We start from the raw sequence: 19,252 nt of genomic DNA, 5'->3' as shown, positions 1-19,252 counted from the left end.
TCCTGAATACAAGGGTCAAGAAGTCAAGAGTTGTTTCTGTGGTTAGGCACAGGCAAGTTATGACCCCGATTAACCCTTTCAAGTGAAGGGACTTCTTCTGCTACAGAATTTAAATGGTTAATCATGGTAACAGCTTTAGGGCCATTTCACAAGGAGTTAATGTGCGCGCATTCTGGCACGTATACACGTGTCAGAATGTGAGCGCTCAAAACAGATCCCATTCATTTCAATGGGTCGTTATGGGCATATAACGCACGCAAAATTACATAAATAAGTGCCACCTACGTAAAAAATTAAAACCGTACAAAGAGGAAAAACTATTTAAAGAATTTTCATTTTTGCTATTATTAAATAGCAGAGACATATTTTCTCCTCCTTAATTTTCTCAAATATTAAAATTAAGAAAATCATGGAAACCTAAAAACAACATAAAAATAAATACAACCCTATTTATCACTGAAAAAAAAAAAAAAATTTCAATAACCCAAAGAAAAAAAAATGTTATAGCCTTCAAAACCACATGTATGAAAAAGTCCAGAAATGTGTCATACTGACGACCTATCCATAAGGCCGGAGCCCCACGGGTAAGAAACGCCGCCATTTGCTGCAGGAAAAATTGTGGCATTTTACAGTTACTACAAAGTGGATGGGATTCTTGCAAATCTCGTGCCCACTTTGTGGTAAAAACCGTGGCACAGACATGCCACGTTTTCCAAAACCGGTGTGGATTTGGAAATCGCAGCATGTCAATTATATCTATGGAAACATTGACGGTTGCCCCATAGACATAATTGAAACAGAAAATCCACGAACTTTCTGTTTGTGTTGCCACCATGGGTTTTCCCACAGTGCTTTAAAGCTGTGGGTTGTCCAGTGGGGCCTTAGCCTTAGAGTGGTGCTGCAATTCCATGGAACCACTGCTATGCAGTGGATGGGGCTGCTGCACTGCTCCAATCACTTGACTAGTAGGGGTGGTGCATGCGCTCCTCATCCATTAACAGCTTACAGCACCCCGAAGCTACAGAAACAGCTGATCTGTCTGGATTCGGAATTGGACATCTACAGATTACACACTGATGATTGATCCTGTGGATAGGTCATCAATATGAAAATTCTGGGGCCAGGACAGCCCCGTTATCCCCTTCCAAGGGATCCCTGCAATCCATGGTCATGACCCCTGCAGAGACTCCTTTTATAGCAGCCAAATGTGTAAAGGAAGCACACAGGTATTAGAAGAATGATTAGTGCTTGTTCTGTGTAGGGCTGGCCACCTCCCTACTGGGCAACGTAGACTCAAAGAGAGCTAGAACTGCACTCCAGAAGAAGATATGCTTCAAAATTTCCTTTATTACTAGTGTAACTTTCGGGTGTTTTACCCTTCATCAAGCACTTATAGATATATAGTGTGGAAGAAACCATCTATGGATGTCAGCATGATACAGTGGAGTGGAGAGGATAGGGCTGTTGAACCTAAAGTGACTAGTACTGCTGGGTCAGCTAGGATGCTCATATGGACCTGCTAACCCAGGCCTCCATTTATTGCCTTGGCAAGTCCACATGAGCTTCCTAGCTGACCCGGCGGTACTAGTCACTTTAGGCTCACCATCTCTATCACCAGGGATTCTGTAATATCTGGACTCCACTGGATCATGCTGCCATCCGTAGATGGTTTCTTTCACACTATATAGCTATAAGTGCCTGATGAAGGGTAAAACACCCAAAAGTTACACTAGTAAAAATAAAGGAAATTTGGAGGCACAACTTCTGGAGTATGGTTCTATCTCTCATTGAGTCTTTTTATAGCCGCACTTAAAAAATGTCCCAGCATTCAAGGAGTTACTGTGTATTGACCCTGGGTAACTCTCAGTGCAGGCACTCCTTCTATAGGAAAGAGACCTTGCAATAGAAGGGGTTAATAGCAGAAGAGTCTTAGGGAGCCTTCACACGGAGTAAACGCACGTGTATTTTTGCAAAATACATGTGTAAAAATAAGACTCCCATTGACTTCAATGACATTTTACAGGCGTATTTTTACAGGCGTATTTTTACACGTGTAAAAAATATCATTGAAGTCAATGGGAGTCTTATTTTTACACGTGTATTTTGCAAAAATACACGCGCATTTACTCCGTGTGAAGGCTCCCTCAAGTGCAATATTTGGGGAAGAGAGCACATAAAACACTAGGTATGCCAGTACATGGGCAGATAGGTACTTTCCATTTCTTACAATCTTATATAAGAAGAGGAAGAGTAGGATCAAGACTAAAGTGTCAGATGACTGTGCTATTCCAGTGATAGACTATATCGCTGGTCATCATGGCTTAGCAGAAGGAATCGCTGAAACCTTTGATCATTCATGGATAAAATGTAACTGACATTTCATGTAAGTCATAAGGGACAAAGGAATTAAAACTGAAGCCACTATGCCCACTTATATTACATTCTTGCTGCGCTTGTAACATTTCTTATCCCATTCCTAAAGCCACATAATAATTGGGCCTCATGCACATGAAACTGAAACCATGATGCCTATGATTTCATGTGGAGGCATAGAAAGTTTTTTTCTGTATTAGATTTTATATAACTCTGACAGAAAAAAGACTGCCAGAAAAAAACTGCCCCATTCTCTAGCAGTATCCAAATATGCAAAATATCTCCAAACTGTATATATGGCACCTGACAGAGCTTGTACAGCACCACACAGAATCTATGCAACTCAATTCCAGGGTACCATACAGCATTCAAGCATTTATAATGATCGGTTCTTAGGCTCACAATGACAACACTGGCCTTTGGAAACAGGCTGGGGTCTGGAATTGCACCACGCAAACAGAAAGTGGAACGGTGGTCCTGAAGTCCCAAAGGTTTGGGAAAACCTATCTTAAATGAGAACCTTTACTGCATGATGTGACTACAAGATGTCAAGTCATAGTGCCCAAAGACTGCACGATCGTGTATAATACTATTCTGCACTGTTTAAAATATTGTGGCTTCCTCTTTCTATAAAACACCAATTTGAGATACCAAATACACAATTAAAGGCACATTGTAACATCATACATATTCAGCAAAATACACATCATAAAATACATAATAAGAAGCAAAAAGTAAATACACATCACAGTTGCACCCATAAGCAGGTCATCAAGTGCTGATGGACATAGTGCCAGAGGAAGAGTCAGCAGAGATATGGCACCTTTTATGCATAAACATCAGAACAAACACTGTGTTCCAGGCTATTCATGGCATGGGTTTACATGGCATAGCACCTTTATACAAACCTTACATCACCAAGCACAATGGATGCAGTGGTATAAAGCATGAGGCTGCTGGAATCTGGAGCAGTGGGAACATGCTCTGTGGAGTGACAAATATCTCTATTCTATCTGGTAGTCCCATAGACAAATATGAGTTTGGTGATCGCTAGGAGAACGTTACCTGTCCGACTGCATTGTGCTGGCTGTAAAGATTGGTGGATGTGGGATAATGTTATGGGGTTGTTTTTCAGGGGTTTGGCTACGCCCCTTACTTCCAGATAAACTTTTAAAGAGAATGTATCATCTCCCCCAAGCATATTCAACTGTCACCATGTCACTTTAATTTGAGAAAAGTCTTGGAGATTGGAGTTGGATGTTCGGAGAACAGAGGATACAAATCTATGGTCATTGGCAGAATGAAGAGGACGGATGACAAGGGAGATGTAAGGAGATGCAGTGCTATGGATGGATTTATAAGTGTGATAATTTTACATTGTATTTTGTGGTGGATGAGCAACCAGTGCAGTCAGGACAGATTGTAGAAGGGAGTGTTTAGTAAGAGGAAGACCAATTAGTAGAGAATTGCAATAGTCAAGATAAAAAAGACTCAGAGTGGCAATGAGGGTTTTTACACAGTGAGAAAAGAACAGATTCTTGAGGTGCAGGTGACTTGAGCATGCAAATGTCTGAATATGTAGACTGAAGGAGAGATCCAAGTCAAATTTAACCCGAAGACAGTGGGTATACTACCTCAATTTTATAGTAAGACTGCAGACAGAAATGTTGGTTACAATATGGAGGGAACACAAAGATTCAGTTTCAGATAAAGAAAAGACATGATGTTAGAGACAGCAGGGGCGATGAAGGGTCATGAGGTATATAATTGGGTGTTATCAGCATAAAGATGGCACTGAAAGCCAAATCTGTTGATGGATTGTCCAATAGTGGCTTTGTAGAGAGAGAGAGAGAGGAGAGTGGGGGGCTAGGACCAAGCCCCAAGGAACCCCAGCAGCAAGGGAAAGAGAAGAGGAAATAGCACCAGTGAATGATACACTAAATTAGTGGTCAGAGAGATAGGAAGAAAACCGAGAGAGGGCGGTGTCCCTGAGGCCAATAGAATGGAGCATAGTGAGGGGGAGTTAATGGTCTACAACAGGGGTCCTTAAACTTTTTAAACAAGGGGCTAATTCACTGTTCCTCAGACCATTTGAGGGCCAATATATAGTATTTTTTTAAAAATAAGATTATACACTCCACAGTAGCTCTCTCCACAGTATTATACACTCCACAGCAGCCCCCCAGTATTATATGCTCACAGTACACCCCCCCCACACAGTATTATATGCTCCTCAGTATGCCCCCCCAACGCTGTATTATATGTTCCTCAGTATACCCCCACACACAATATTATAAGCTTCTCAGTATGCCGCCCCACACAGTATTATATGCTCCTCAGTACGCCCTCCCCACACTGTATTATATGCTTCTCAGTATGCCGCCCCACACAGTATTATATGCTCCTCAGTACGCCCTCCCCACACTGTATTATATGCTTCTCAGTATTCCCCCTCACACAGTATTATATGCTCCTCAGTACGCCCCCCCTTCCCACACACACACGATATTATACTTGTTTTTTTAAAGTTTTTATGTTTATTAAACCAAGAGGGTCGATACTAGACAACCAACATACATAGAGATATATGCTAACGGATACAAGCTTATATAGTTACAGACAGGTATGATACAGTACAATAAGATAAAAAGAACTAAAGATTAAAAACAGAAATATACCCGATTGGGATTCACCTCATGAAATCCATGGCACAGTTCTTAACGTCTATAGGTAGTCCACAGATTGTTGGGGGTTTGACTTCTCCATTATAGAACAGTTCAAGGCACGTGGCATTTCCACAACCAGTACGGGCTATAGTCCAATACTATCCAAGGTAGCGGAACCCACAGCCCCATCACAGAGCCATCTAGAGCAAGCCAGAATGCATGGCTTCTCTATCCCTAGCACATGGTAAGAGATTACAGTCCAATAGTGTCTCTAGTGGTGGAACACTCAGCCCCACCACAGAACACACAGAGGCCACAGCCCCATAATAGAGAGTTTTTAGTCCATACCAGTACATCAGTCCATCATAGTCCATGAGAGTTCCATCAGTCCATCAGAGTTCATCATAGTCCATGAGAGATCCATCAGCACATGGCCTCCTGTCCTTTTGTCCCCTCCCCCTCAGGGGAGAGACCAGAGAGCACGCTGCTCACATTGTGTCCATGATAGAAGATCAGAAGGAAGAGAGAAGAGGCACAGTATTATACTTACCCATGAATAGCCGCCGGATGTCCTCCTTCTTCTGACTGCAGGAGCTGATGACTTACATCATCGTGCCTGAGTCGGGCCAGTGGTCACACTACACATACAACTGAGACAACATATATTTGCACATACAACTGAAAGCAGCAATCATTCTGTAATGGGGAATCCTGTACCAGATTCCCCGTTCATGAGTGATCCAGGCAACGACGCGTGGGCCACTTGTGGCGGGCCGGAAAAATGTCTTCAGTGGGCCGTAGTTTGAGGACCCCTGCTCTACGACGTCTAATGTTACTGAGAGATCCAGAAGAATAAGAAGTGAATCGTTCCCTTTAGATTTAGCCATCAGGAGATTGTTGGAGATTTGTGTATGGGTGGTTTCTCTACAATGTATGGCAAGCAAAACCTGATTGTAAGGGGTCGAGAAGAGAGTTGGCAGACACTTAGCGGATTAGGTAGGAATAGACCAAGTGTTCCAAGCTTTAGAATGGGATGTCCACAGCCTGGGTACCAGTGTTCGGGAGTATTTAAAATACTAGTAATTAAAATAGTATTTAAAATACTTGTCAGGTACTTGTATTTTGTAATTAAAATACTTTTTTTATTCAGTATTTTGTATTTGTAATTAAAATACTTAGGGCTAGTTCACACGGGGACATGGACGCTGATTTTGACAGCAGATTTTGCGGCCAAATCAGCGTCCATACAATGTCCACACTATGTGAACTGCTCCCGCCGCGACCATCGCGGTCGCGGCTTTCACCTCCGCTGTCGGCTCAGATGAATGAGCCGACATGGAGGGCGCTGCGGCTGGGCGGAAGCCGCGGCTCATCACGAGCGGCTTCCGTCCGAAAGATAGGTCATGTCGCTTCTTTTTCTGCTAGCGAGCTAGCAGAAAAAAAAAAGCGAGCAGTTCACATAGGGATACATTGTATGGACGCTGATTTGGCCGCGAAATCTGCTGTCAAAATCAGCGTCCATGTCCCCGTGTGAACTAGCCCTTAGGAAGTGTTTTACGTATTTTAATTGCTGTCTAAATTCAAAACAAATGTTGTAATTAAAATAACCCGCCTCACCACACTTAAAAAAAAAAAAAAAAACAGCGCGAGTCACATCATCACTCTCGTTTCTTGTATCTCATGCGAGGTGCGACGAGAGGAGGGAAAATTCCAGTGCGTTCCAGCAAGTCTGCCTTGTAGTGAATTTATTGATTTATTTTTAGTTTTTAATCATCCTGATTGCGTGATCCATTCCGTAAAATTACTTAAAGAATGGAGGAAAATCATAATAACAGTGAAGAGGACACAACGATGAACAATGATTCAGATCTCGAAGACCCACATCTCCCTGCAATTTTGGACGGAACATTTTCAAAATTAACAAGACTAAATCCGAAGCGGCAGGGGCAGGACAAAAACTGTATGCTTACTGCAAGGCCTGTCCAAACAAGTTAATCACGGGTCAAATAAACTCAACGTCCAACTTCCTTAAAGGGACTCTATCATTGGGAAAAGTCATTTTTAACTAATCACATCCTTGCATAGGCTTTTGAAAGGTTATTCCACACCTACCTTCTGTATGTAAATCGCCTCAGTGGTTTCTGAATAAGTCCGTTTTTATTTATATGCTAATTAGACTGATGCACGATACATCGTGCACCTCTTTGTTATTGTTTCCTTTGGGAGTATATGCACTGGCTGCTGCTGCTGATGACTCAGTTTCCTGTTTGCATACACAGATAGGAGATAATAGCAGAGACAAGTGCTGCTGAGAACTTCCTGTTCTGGCTGGAAGCTCATTAGCTTATGAATAAAAACTGACTTATTCACAAACCACTGAGGCGATTTACATACAAAAGGTAGGTGTGGAATAGCATTTCTAAAGCCTGTGATTAGTTAAAAATTAGTTAGGATGTGATTAGTTAAAAATTACTTTTCCCAGTGATAGAGCCCCTTTAAGCACTTAAGGGTAAGTTATTTAATTACATCATGGTTTGGTTTTTATTTTACAATCCCCAACCCCAAAGCAAATTTTTAAAACCAGACGTTTAGGGGTGCGTAGGTTGAAAGTGATAAAAACCTTTAGCTTTTTCTTTTGGACGATTTATTTTTTTACCACACTATTAAAAATTAAAATAAAAAACTGCCTGCACGATTCGTGTGGGCAGTGCGCGGCAAGCCCACGGACCCCATTATAGTCTATGGGGCCCGTGCGCTTGAACTGCACAGCGCTTGCAGTTGCGCTTGTGTTCCATCTGTAGGGGTCCTCACGCGGACCCTTAAGGACGGAACACATCAGCATGTGTGAACTGGGCATAAGTGTAATGGCGCCACTGCAGAGCGGTCACCATAGAAACCGGCACATCCGCTGTAAGCTCTTACAGTGGGTAATGCCGGAGCTGCTTCGGCATCTCCGCTGTAAGAGTTACAGCGGAGGTGCCCTCTGGAGATGCCCCCCTCCAAGATTAAAATTAGCATCGAGGACGGTCCCCACTGGCCCCATACCTTTAAAGTTGCAGGCCGGCTCCTACACGACGAGCTCGCAGGAGCCGACCTGTTTTGATGACAGCCGGGAGCCAAATGAAGCTATAACCCTCCGTAATAGTAATGTAGAGAATCTTCCATAGACGGCAATACACTTGCAATCAAATATTGCAGGTTCAAGTCCCCTGGGGGGGCTAATAAAATAGTGAAAAAAATATAATAAAAAATATAATAAATAAAAGTTCTAAGTCAGTCCTTTCCCTAGAATACATATAAGGATGGGTTCACACCAGCACCCGATCTCTGTTATGCAGGTTTCCGTTTTCTGTCAGCAGAAGACGGAAACCGACATTCATTGTCCGCCGGTGAGCGTCTTCTGCTCTCCGTGGCGAAACAGTTTTTTTCTTTTACACAAAGTCCTGCATGTCTGACTTTGTGTCCGGTTAAAAAAAAACAAAACGTTTCACTGCGGAGAGCAGAAGACGCTAACCGGCAGACACTTTTCAAACCCATGAATGGGTTTGAAAACTGCCTGCCGTTTTCCGTCTCCAGCCCAGTTTCTCGGGCAGGAAATGGAAACCTGTATAATGGAGATCGGGCGCTGGTGTGAACCTGTCCTCAAAGTAGAAAATTATTGTGAAACATACACATTAGGTATCCCTGTATCTGGAAGTCCCTGGTCTACTGAATATAGGATCTGCAGTGCTCCTATTCCGTCAGGAAGGGGTTAATAGGAGAACTGCAGATACTCTATATTCAGCCAGGCTGAGTTCCAAGTAGGGGGAAAAAAAAACAGTCCTCAAGCTCAGGGAAGTGCCAGACAGACAACCAAAACACCCCCTCCCCTTCCCCAGCACCCAACATCTACTGCACCCAAAAATTCCGGCCATTTTATATTTTGAAATTTTCCAGTAGCTGCTGCATTTCCCCCCTAGGCTTATACTCGAGTCAATAAGTTTTCCCAGTTTTTTGTGGTAAAATTAGGGGTCTCGGCTTATATTCGGGTCGGCTTGTACTCGAGTATATACGGTAGCTTCTTTTAGCCTATGTTCAATTGCTCCACTTTTTTGTTTTTATTAATTTTTTTTGTTTAAATTTTTCAAGTATTTTAGTATTTTTTAAAATACTTTTGAAGTAGTATTTGTATTTAAAATACTTTCCCAAAGTATTTTCCCAAACACTGCTGGGTACATTAAGGCATCTCAGGAGACACAGCATAGTCACTTGGTTGTACTGAAATTATAAAGACACAAAGTAAATTTTAGAGAGTACTAGTTCTTATAGAGAGTTGTACGTGCATTTTGTAGGCTTTCTCCTTCAATATGTTGTTATTGAGATCACTTATTCACTGCAGTTAAGTGGACAGAGCATGGAAATACTTCCTTGTTTTTTGCTTATAAATACTTTACATTTTAACATCAGTGTATTAACATGACTTTATTGACAAGTGACATAGTCCAAGTCAACAAATAATTAACACTTTGTCAATAGGTTAATACACTGTGGCATGTCTACAAGCAGGAACTGTCACAATAAGAATCAAGCAGAGGTGTTGCCTGCTTGCAGCTCTGGAGGAGATTCCAGCAAGCTGGAGAAGAAAGGCGGCTCATGAGACCAGTGTGTGTGCACAGTCAGGCCTATTTATATCAGCCAATGGTTGCACGCTCACAGATAGCTTCATTCAAGACTAGCAACACACGGGAGGTTTGTAAACACACATTCACAGCCTACAGTTTACAGGACCTGGGCAGCCCTGGTGAAGGTTAAGTGGAAGAAAAAGCTTCTATATCTGGATTATACTGACTGGCACAGTCGTCTCTGAGAAGAAGGCAGAAATGCCTGAAGAAGATTTTGAACTAGATGAAAGGTATTACATTCTTACTTTATGTTCCAGGTTTCATGGGTATGTGTTACACATAAGGCTTTGAGCTGACCTTTGTTAGATAGAATATATTTTAGAATATTATTCCATCTATCGGTCTCTTTTTAACAGAACCATAGGCACTCTGTGTGTTGCTGAATGATGCTCCCATGAAGCCTACAATCACTGCTAGCATCATAAAAGCTCCATGCAATAAGAGAGCCAGCAATCCATAATTGTATCCATTCAGAAGATATGACATTTTTAGATTAAATTTTTTTCTTGAGTAAAATTAAGATATTCTTTAAGAAATGTATCCATGGTATTTTCAGGAAGTGATAGTAATAGTTTATGGATTATGATACTTTACTTTCAAATAGTGAAGAAGTATTTTCCATCTTCACACAGCAGCGAGTATATATCAAGCTTCATTACATATATTTTAGAATGTATTTTAGAAATAACATCATGATAGGATGCATAAAAACTAGTGTAACCAGCTTCAGCAAGTGAGAAAGGGAGCAGAATGTGAGCCAAGCTGTTATAGTTCAGCACAGTCACTACACAGTGTACAGAGCTGTCTGCTTCTGGATCCATATGTTGAGCAGATCTGGTGGTCCATACTAGCGGACCCTGTGGGTGTCAGACTTCTAATGGTCTGATGTTGGTACCCTATCCCAAGGATAACCCATTAATATCAAGTCTTGGAGAACCACTTTAAACTGTCGCAAATCAAAACAACAGGTTTTGCACATTGCTTCTCAGTCAAGTTGAATGTTTCTTTTTTTAGAATGACATGTCTCCTGAACCATAGGCACTGATTTCCTTTATTTCTGTACATTGTTTCAAACAGCCATAAGCTACCCATATGGCAACAGTGCGTTTGTTACCGCCACAATGCCACCCTTGACAAATACAAGGAACCTTGTGCAGCTTCAAACCTCAATGTTTTCTTGACAGTCACAAGGCTTTCTAGTGGAAGACTATCACTAGCCACATTGCAACCAGAGTGCTCCCCATAACAGTCAGTCACAGTACCATTAATTAAAGTGACAAGGTCCCTATGAAAGCCATAGTGGAAAATTGTGAGGACCCATGACAGCTTTAGTGACTTTATACCTATTCAAAAGCAAGACTGTGGCATCAGCATGCCAAACTACTGTCTCTGACTCTAGTTCTGACTACAAATCCTTCATAACTGACTCGTGAAATAAGAAATAAGTAATTTACTGTAGTAAAATGTTAACATTGGGTTTTTATCACAGTTTTTGATAAATGGGAGCTTACATTAATAGAACATAAAATCTGTTTATACGAATCACATGACTAAACAGTTCCAAATTCCTAAAAAGTGAATATGTAATAAAATATTAGTTTAATGAATTACAAAATATTGATAGAATTCATAATAATAATATAATTCATTAATATTTTAATTTTGAAGTCAGAGTTGGAATCCGTATACAGAGTCCCACTGACAACCACAAAAGGCTCCTTGAAAGTAACAAGACTCTCAGCTACAGAACTCTTGTCTTAGTCACTGATGCCAGCCACAGTGCCTCTAATGCCAATTACAATGCCTACTTATCCATTATTTTAAACAATATTTCTACAATAGGCCACAATTCTACAAGTATTACATTCAAGTACAAGAATGGTGAAATAATTACAGTATATGGGATTGTTGATGACTAACATTTTATGACTGTAATGTACCTAGAACATGGCCTTGGTGAATAAAGATATGTAATGTAATCTAAAGTGGAAATGTCTGAATTAACAAAACAAACATCATTCTATAATCTTTCTGATACTGACAATGCATCACTCTCATCTGTTCATCTTCCTATCAGGAGAGAAATGTGCCATAAATTCTTCCTATTCTTGTGCATCACTGGCAGAAATGTATTGAGTTCATGTCTTGTCTCACTTATTAAGACGTGTTCACAGTGGTGTCATGTTTTAAAAAAAATCTGAACCAAATTGAAACTTCATGTATCCTCAAAATGACAATGTGATCTGTTAGAATCCAGTGGGACCAGTTAACAAATGGATCTCCAGTCAATATGAACAGAGACTTAGCTTGTAAACATCATTAGGGTCTGATGTGAAGGACTCTCAAAGTCTATGACAGTCTCTTTTGACATATTAAGGCTACGCACAAGCTGAACCATTATAACATCAGTTACCCGTGGACCCCATAGACTCTAATGTGGTCCACTGGGTGTCCATTGGGTGGGGTCCTCCATGCAAGACTTTTCACTCCGCACATTTTCAGTGTTTTCTGCAGAGGAGTCTCCAGATGTGAACCTAGCCTAAAAAGTTAGTTTGGATTTGGGTTGCCATGATTGACTCATACAGTACGTTGTCGCACTTGAATGCATAAATGATTGTATAACTACTGTAAATAGTAACCTTTATTGGCGTGTATTTGCCTATTATAAAGCAGAGAAGTTGTTACATTGTAGATTCAGTCACATGCAGTTTGGTAAGCTATACATTTATTGATGTATCTTAAATAGCAGTGCCTAGTCTTTGCCATCAATATCCCACAACTGGAGAACTACCTCAGCTTGTCAGCGACAGAAGCTTGTTCACATAGGCATAGGTTCACATATGCATCCTATGGACCCATTTTGTTGCTATTTTCTATTTTCTGCTTCTCTGATGGAACAGACAACTGAAAATGACAGCAATACAAGCATCACTTTCTAGGACTTGTTACACGTCTGAAAAATGGATAAGTGGATAAATAATATTCCAACTTCTCCAGGGTGGGTTCGGAGATGAAGAAAGTGTTCAGCTTGTAGGTATTGCTAAAATCTTCTATTTGCATAAAGTTTTTATATTACATTACATTACATTACATTTCCTTTAAGGAAAGGAAAACTGAGAGGGGCGGGACTTCACTGTCTGACAAATTCTAAACCAAAATGACAAATGTAGCAGTACTGTATGTGCACCATTAGAACCAGGCCCACTTTAACCATTGAGAAAATGGGGGTCCTGTGGTAGTGAAGGGTTGGCTATCCCACTATTCAGAGCTGCAGGTAGAAAGTTTAACTCTAAGCGCATCTTTAGGACGCAGATAGACTTGGATATATTGGTGTAGCATGGAGGCACCATTCAGGCTTTGGTCAGGAAGGCATGATGGGCCGCAGACAATAGTACAACCAGAGCCTGTAGGCAGCTTCATGGGGAAAGGGTTAGGTGAGTATAACAGTTTTCTTTGTATTTGTATGTAATATATATTGATGGTGACGGTGATGGTGTAATATGTATTGATGGATGGGGGCATTATGTGGAGTTCACTTGAGGGATAATTTAAATTGTGGAAGCAGTCACCATTGTTTCAACTTGTCCCACTATTGTATTAATAGTGGAATGTCTGGAACCATTATCTGTATAGATCCAATACATCAAAAGAATGAAGCAACTATGCAAATAGTCCCTAGTGAAAGAATTTTTCATTTTTAGTATTTTCAATGCAGGCCTATGTGGCTCAATGGTTCCTGACTGCAAACCAACCATATGTAGTCTGACCCCATCATACTCCCTTTATCTGTCCCCTACCCTACAACTTAGTAACATTTCTTCTTATAAGCAGGAAAATCAGCCTTCACAGAATTTGTATATAGTATGTAACCATGGAGACAAATAATTCTACAAAGGAGCTATATACAATATATACTAAGAAGTAGGATATTTTAATTTCATTGAAGGGTACATCATAAATCTGCACAAATGGCTCTTACACAACCCTGTTATCAATTTGCTTATTGGGAACTATCAGTCCTAGTAAATGTCATTCTTGTAAATGTGTAAAAGATCACCTGACAAATAAACACTAATATAAAAGACGCTAGATTGTCGGCTGCATATCGCCCTGTGTACATAGAGCAATGTGCTGTCATAGATGTCATTCATCCCCACACAGCAGTGATGATCTGCTACATGGAAGTGCAGTAAGTGAACGTCTATCCCCGATCATGTCCTCTTTACATGTCAGATTATTGCTTTCATTCTATTTACTTAGCTGCAGAAGAAATTGATATTAGACTACAAGTGATGGTATGAGTGATACCGTGACTGCCCCGCTGTGTTGTTTTTAGCTTCCATGGTGTTGCTCTGTGAATTGATGGCATTTACTATTTACTCACATGATTAGATTGCTGCAGATTTGGAAATGTGCAATGTGAGACTTTGTGACCTTTAGGAGGTGGGTCTGGGGGCTGGTCACTAGGTATGGCCACACCACAGGGTTGCCTCACCACACATTTACTACACACCAGTATAAGGTCAGTTGTCATCTGTATGGAATGGGAAATCATAAGATGAAATGACAGTGATATAGAGAGGCAGCTGTGTCTAGCAGCTGACTGGTGACTACATGAGCACTGTGTGTGTATCTAGGTCTGTGCCCAGACTGGTTCGCTTTCAGTAGCTTGGCTAAGTGCCATCATTAGAAGAAGGCAGAGATGAAATATGCTGTATGGCAGTGCTAATATAAAATAAAAAGGATGTCCATGAATATGGATTTTTTGGCCTACCGTTAAGATAAGAAAATAAATATCTGATTAGTGTAGGGCCACCAGGCAGCCCCTGCACCGATCAGCTGTACAGAGCCGCTTCCTGTGCCGGTACAATGTATAACATATGTACTATATTATACTATATACAATACAGGACTGGAAGCAGTAGGCCAGGTACCACTACTGCAACTCAGTTCCCATTGAAGTCAATGTATGACTAGTATGGAATTGCAGGTGCCAAGTTATATGTGTTATCTTATGAAAACGTCTACATTGTAAATCATACAGACTACATCTTCTTCAGGAACACAGATGACAAACCGAAATGCTGTGACTTATATACATTAACTTCAGGGCTGGTTGGAAGAGGATCAATTCTCTGATTCCTGGTGTTCATCTATGAGGTTACTTTTCACATTAGTGGTAAGGTCAATGTTAGAATTTGAGGCTCAGGAAAACCAGATGCCTTTATTAAGGAGATGAGGGACCAGCAGGTGCAAAGTCTACTGTCCCTGCTTTTAGAGGTTACTGTCCCTGGTTACCTAAACATGCTAAATAAATGGTTTAAGCCACAAACAGAGGAAGGTCTACCAAACAACAAATCCCATTGAACATTTATAATGTATCAATAAAACTGGGATAGATAGTATGTCTTCTCATGTTAAAAAATTATTTTCTATTCTGTCAGTTCTGAATACCGATGCTATAATTCTGCCCCATACATCACCTTGTATTACCCTACAGTACCATGCTGTAACTAACTCCTACCATATGACTGAATAGCGCCACTATATTGTGACTGAACAATACCACTAATATACATTGATTGAATAATACGTAATACGTAATATGTTGTTGATATAAAAAATATATATGAAGATTTAAATATTACAATAAAGTGTAACAAAGCACATGGGATTAGCTAGGACAAATAAACAGTTAAAGGGTGTTCTCTCCAAAACCCACCATATCAGACAGACAGGTTATGGTAACCTAAATCAAACTGTGTTTCCGCCTTATAGATCCATTCCTCTGTTGCCAAGATAACACTGTTTTTGATAATTTTCAAATGAGCTCTTTGGAGCAATGGAGGCATTGCTATTCTTCCAAATAGGAAAGAGGCAACGCCAACATTGCTTCACAGAGATCATTTCTATACTGACCAAAACAGTGATATCTCAGCAACAGAGGCACTAATCTGCAATGTGAAAACACCCTCGAGGTTCCCCATATAAATGTATGGCATATAATACAGTCCTATGAAAAAGTTTGGGCACCCCTATTAATCTTAATCAATTTTAGTTCTAAATATTTTGCTGTTTGCAGCAGCCATTTCAGTTTGATATATCTAATAACTGATGGACACAGTAATATTTCAGGATTGAAATGAGGTTTATTGTACTAACAGAAAATGTGCAATATGCATTAAACCAAAATTTGACTGGTGCAAAAGTATGGGCACCTCAACAGAAAAGTGACATTAATATTTAGTAGATCCTCCTTTTGCAAAGATAACAGCCTCTAGTCGCTTCCTGTAGCTTTTAATCAGTTCCTGGATCCTGGATAAAGGTATTTTGGACCATTCCTCTTTACAACAATTCAAGTTCAGTTAAGTTTGATGGTCGCCGAGCATGGACAGCCCGCTTCAAATCATCCCACAGATGTTCAATGATATTCAGGTCTGGGGACTGGGATGGCCATTCCAGAACATTGTAATTGTTCCTCTGCATGAATGCCTGAGTCGATTTGGAGCGGTGTTTTGGATCATTGTCTTGCTGAAATATCCATCCCCGGCGTAACTTCAACTTCGTCACTGATTCTGGAACATTATTCTCAAGAATCTGCTGATACTGAGTGGAATCCATGCGACCCTCAACTTTAACAAGATTCCCGGTGCCGGCATTGGCCACACAGCCCCAAAGCATGATGGAACCTCCACCAAATTTTACAGTGGGTAGCAAGTGTTTTTCTTGTAATGCTGTTTTTTTTGGACGCCATGCACGCCTTTTTGTATGACCAAACAACTCAATCTTTCTTTCATCAGTCCACAGGTCCTTCTTCCAAAATGAAGCTGGCTTGTCCAAATGTGCTTTTGCATACCTCAGGCGACTCTGTTTGTGGCGTGCTTGCAGAAACGGCTTCTTTCTCATCACTCTCCCATACAGCTTCTCCTTGTGCAAAGTGCGCTGTATTGTTGACCGATGCACAGTGACACCATCTGCAGCAAAATGATGCTGCAGCTCTTTGGAGGTGGTCTGTGGATTGTCCTTGACTGTTCTCACCATTCTTCTTCTCTGCCTTTCTGATATTTTTCTTGGCCTGCCACTTCTGAGATTAACAAGAACTGTCCCTGGGCTCTTCTATTTCCTTACTATGTTCCTCATAGTGGAAAATGACAGGTTAAATCTCTGAGACAACTTTTTGTATCCTTCCCCTGAACAACTATGTTGAACAATCTTTGTTTTCAGATCATTTGAGAGTTCTTTTGAGTAGCCCATGATGCCACTCTTCAGAGGAGATTCAAATAGGAGAACAACTTGCAATTGGCCACCGTAAATACCTTTTCTCATGATTGGATACACCTGGCTATGAAGATCAAAGCTCACTGAGGTTACAAAACCAATTTTGTGCTTCAGTAAGTCAGTAAAAAGTAGTTAGGAGTATTCAAATCAATAAAATGATAAGGGTGCCCATACTTTTGCACCGGTCAAATTTTGGTTTAATGCATATTGCACATTTTCTGTTAGTACAATAAACCTCATTTCAATCCTGAAATATTACTGAGTCCATCAGTTATTAGATATAGCAAACTGAAATGGCTGCTGCAAACACCAAAATATTTAGAACTAAAAATGATTAAGATTAATAGGGGTGCCCAAACTTTTTCATAGGACTGTATATAGTGGCTCTGCATCAGTTACATTTTTGTCTTTTTGGCTGCTGCTAGAGGCATTGGATCTTGAGTGCCTAGGACAAAATACAGATAGACATAGTTGCATATATTGGTGATACCTCCAAGTTGTATGAGCCTTAATAGGGCACACATACAGGTATACAAACCCTCCTGCATAACCTGTTGTTTTAACCGGAAGCAGTTTTAGCTGCGGGCACTGCTAGGAATAGAATACTGAATTTACAATCTTGAGAAATCCCCTATAGAGATTAGCAAGGATGTATGATAATACATATGTAAACACTAGACAGCACACAGCCCCAAGCTCTAGCTATATTTCTACATTGTGGCTGGCTGACAAGTATTAATCCTATGGGAGCTGATATGACTGACAGGAAGGATCTTCTTACTGACATGATAGTAGAAGTCAGGCATACAAAGTATTCAGAAGCACTAGTTACTGGCACTATTACATCAGTATTATAGCAAAGAGACATAGGGGCTGATTCTAGATTCAAAACTGGCGCTAAAAATAAATTACGGAAATAATCATTTTGGCACACACCAGTGTTTTCATTTTTTCGCTGCTTTGGTGTGAGAGGGCCTGGAGAGGAAGGGTTTGGCCTTCACAGCATGACACATGTAAGATCACTTGTGCCAGCAAATTGGCATAAGTAACACCTGAAATCTAACTCCTTGCTGAAATCGACTTCAGTTTCTGGAGTATGGACTTCTCAAGATACGCCACGATCATTAAGAGGCTTGTGTCTTTTCTAAACTTTGGCGCATCAGACGCCAGCAGACAAGAGATGAAGACTGGCATGTAAAATGCTGGTCTTGATGAATGTGCCCCTCAGAGTATGTGTCTATATATTTTTGTACTTTTGGCAAATTAGGTTCACACTAGTGTTGCATTTCTAATGTTCGGTTCTGTCGAGATAGAAATGAAGCGCTAAAATATCGGTTACACACAAGGCACGTCTGGTGTCCATCATTTTTTAAACTGAAAGCGGCAGAGGAAAATGTCTTGTACTGAGGACTTTTTCCTCTGCTGCTTTCAATTTTCAGGGGACACTGCAACTGGTGCAAATGTGAACATAGCCCTACTCTTTATTCTATCTTGTTTTACTTAGACTTTTACTTTTGGTGACTTCTCACTGGAATTCTCGAAGTGTTTGAGGATCACAGCGAGTAACTCACACCTGTGTCCTGACATTTCGGCCTTTCTTTTTCTTGCAATGTATAAGCTTATTAATACTCTCCAGCAATGCAATATGGGCACCTGCCAAGCTGACAAAACCTTAGCAGATGTTATCATTTGTTATGTGAGAAGATGACAATTTGGTCAGTCACATAAACATTTCTACACATTACAGAAGTATTCTTCAAAGCAGGTATGGGACATGTGAAGGACATTGGTCTTCTATTTTTTTATATAATAAATCCCAAAGTGAGTTGCCTCCAAGTAATGTGAATTGGCAACTGTCTCTGGGTTTTTACAACTATTACTCATTATTACAAATACTCTGTGTGTCGTGAAGCATGTGAACACTTAAACATCATGAGCATATTATAAAAAAAAAAAATGTGCTAATTTATATATTTTTTAAATTATTTGCTTTATTTTTTTAGGTGGGAGATGATCAGCACTAATTCAGAATGCAAACCTCGACTCAGCCAGTGCATTGCAGAATCCTGGTCAAGCTACACAATATTTCTACATGAATTATCTCATTTTAAGCAGCACAATCCAGGCAAGGTATATATCTAACAGTATCTATTTTTACATGTTAATTTGGACAACTCCAGCGCCAATGTTTCCTTAACCCCATAATTGCCATGTCTCAAAAACCATAGCTTGCATCAGAGGACATCCAGGTTAGTTTACTGACATGTCAGGAGA

The 19,252-nt window shown here is 40.5% G+C and overlaps 1 protein-coding gene across 2 annotated transcripts in view; it reads left to right on the top strand.

Annotated features, from left to right (window-relative positions):
• RETREG1 (reticulophagy regulator 1) overlaps positions 1 to 19,252 on the top strand; it is an 83,874-nt gene that overhangs the window by 51,432 nt on the left and 13,190 nt on the right. The window contains exons 1-2 of one of the 2 annotated variants that reach the window (XM_075270983.1): positions 9,748 to 9,930; positions 18,982 to 19,108. In XM_075270983.1, coding sequence (XP_075127084.1) covers positions 9,899 to 9,930; positions 18,982 to 19,108 — 159 coding nt within the window. In that variant the 5' untranslated portion in view covers positions 9,748 to 9,898. Of the gene's footprint in view, positions 1 to 9,747; positions 9,931 to 18,981; positions 19,109 to 19,252 lie in introns of those variants that run through there. The other variant, XM_075270982.1, reaches the window with a different exon arrangement.

This window comes from Leptodactylus fuscus, chromosome 4 (genome assembly GCF_031893055.1).
Source record: "Leptodactylus fuscus isolate aLepFus1 chromosome 4, aLepFus1.hap2, whole genome shotgun sequence".
Lineage (NCBI taxonomy): Eukaryota > Metazoa > Chordata > Amphibia > Anura > Leptodactylidae > Leptodactylus > Leptodactylus fuscus.
This window is presented reverse-complemented; position numbering and strand designations above follow the sequence as displayed.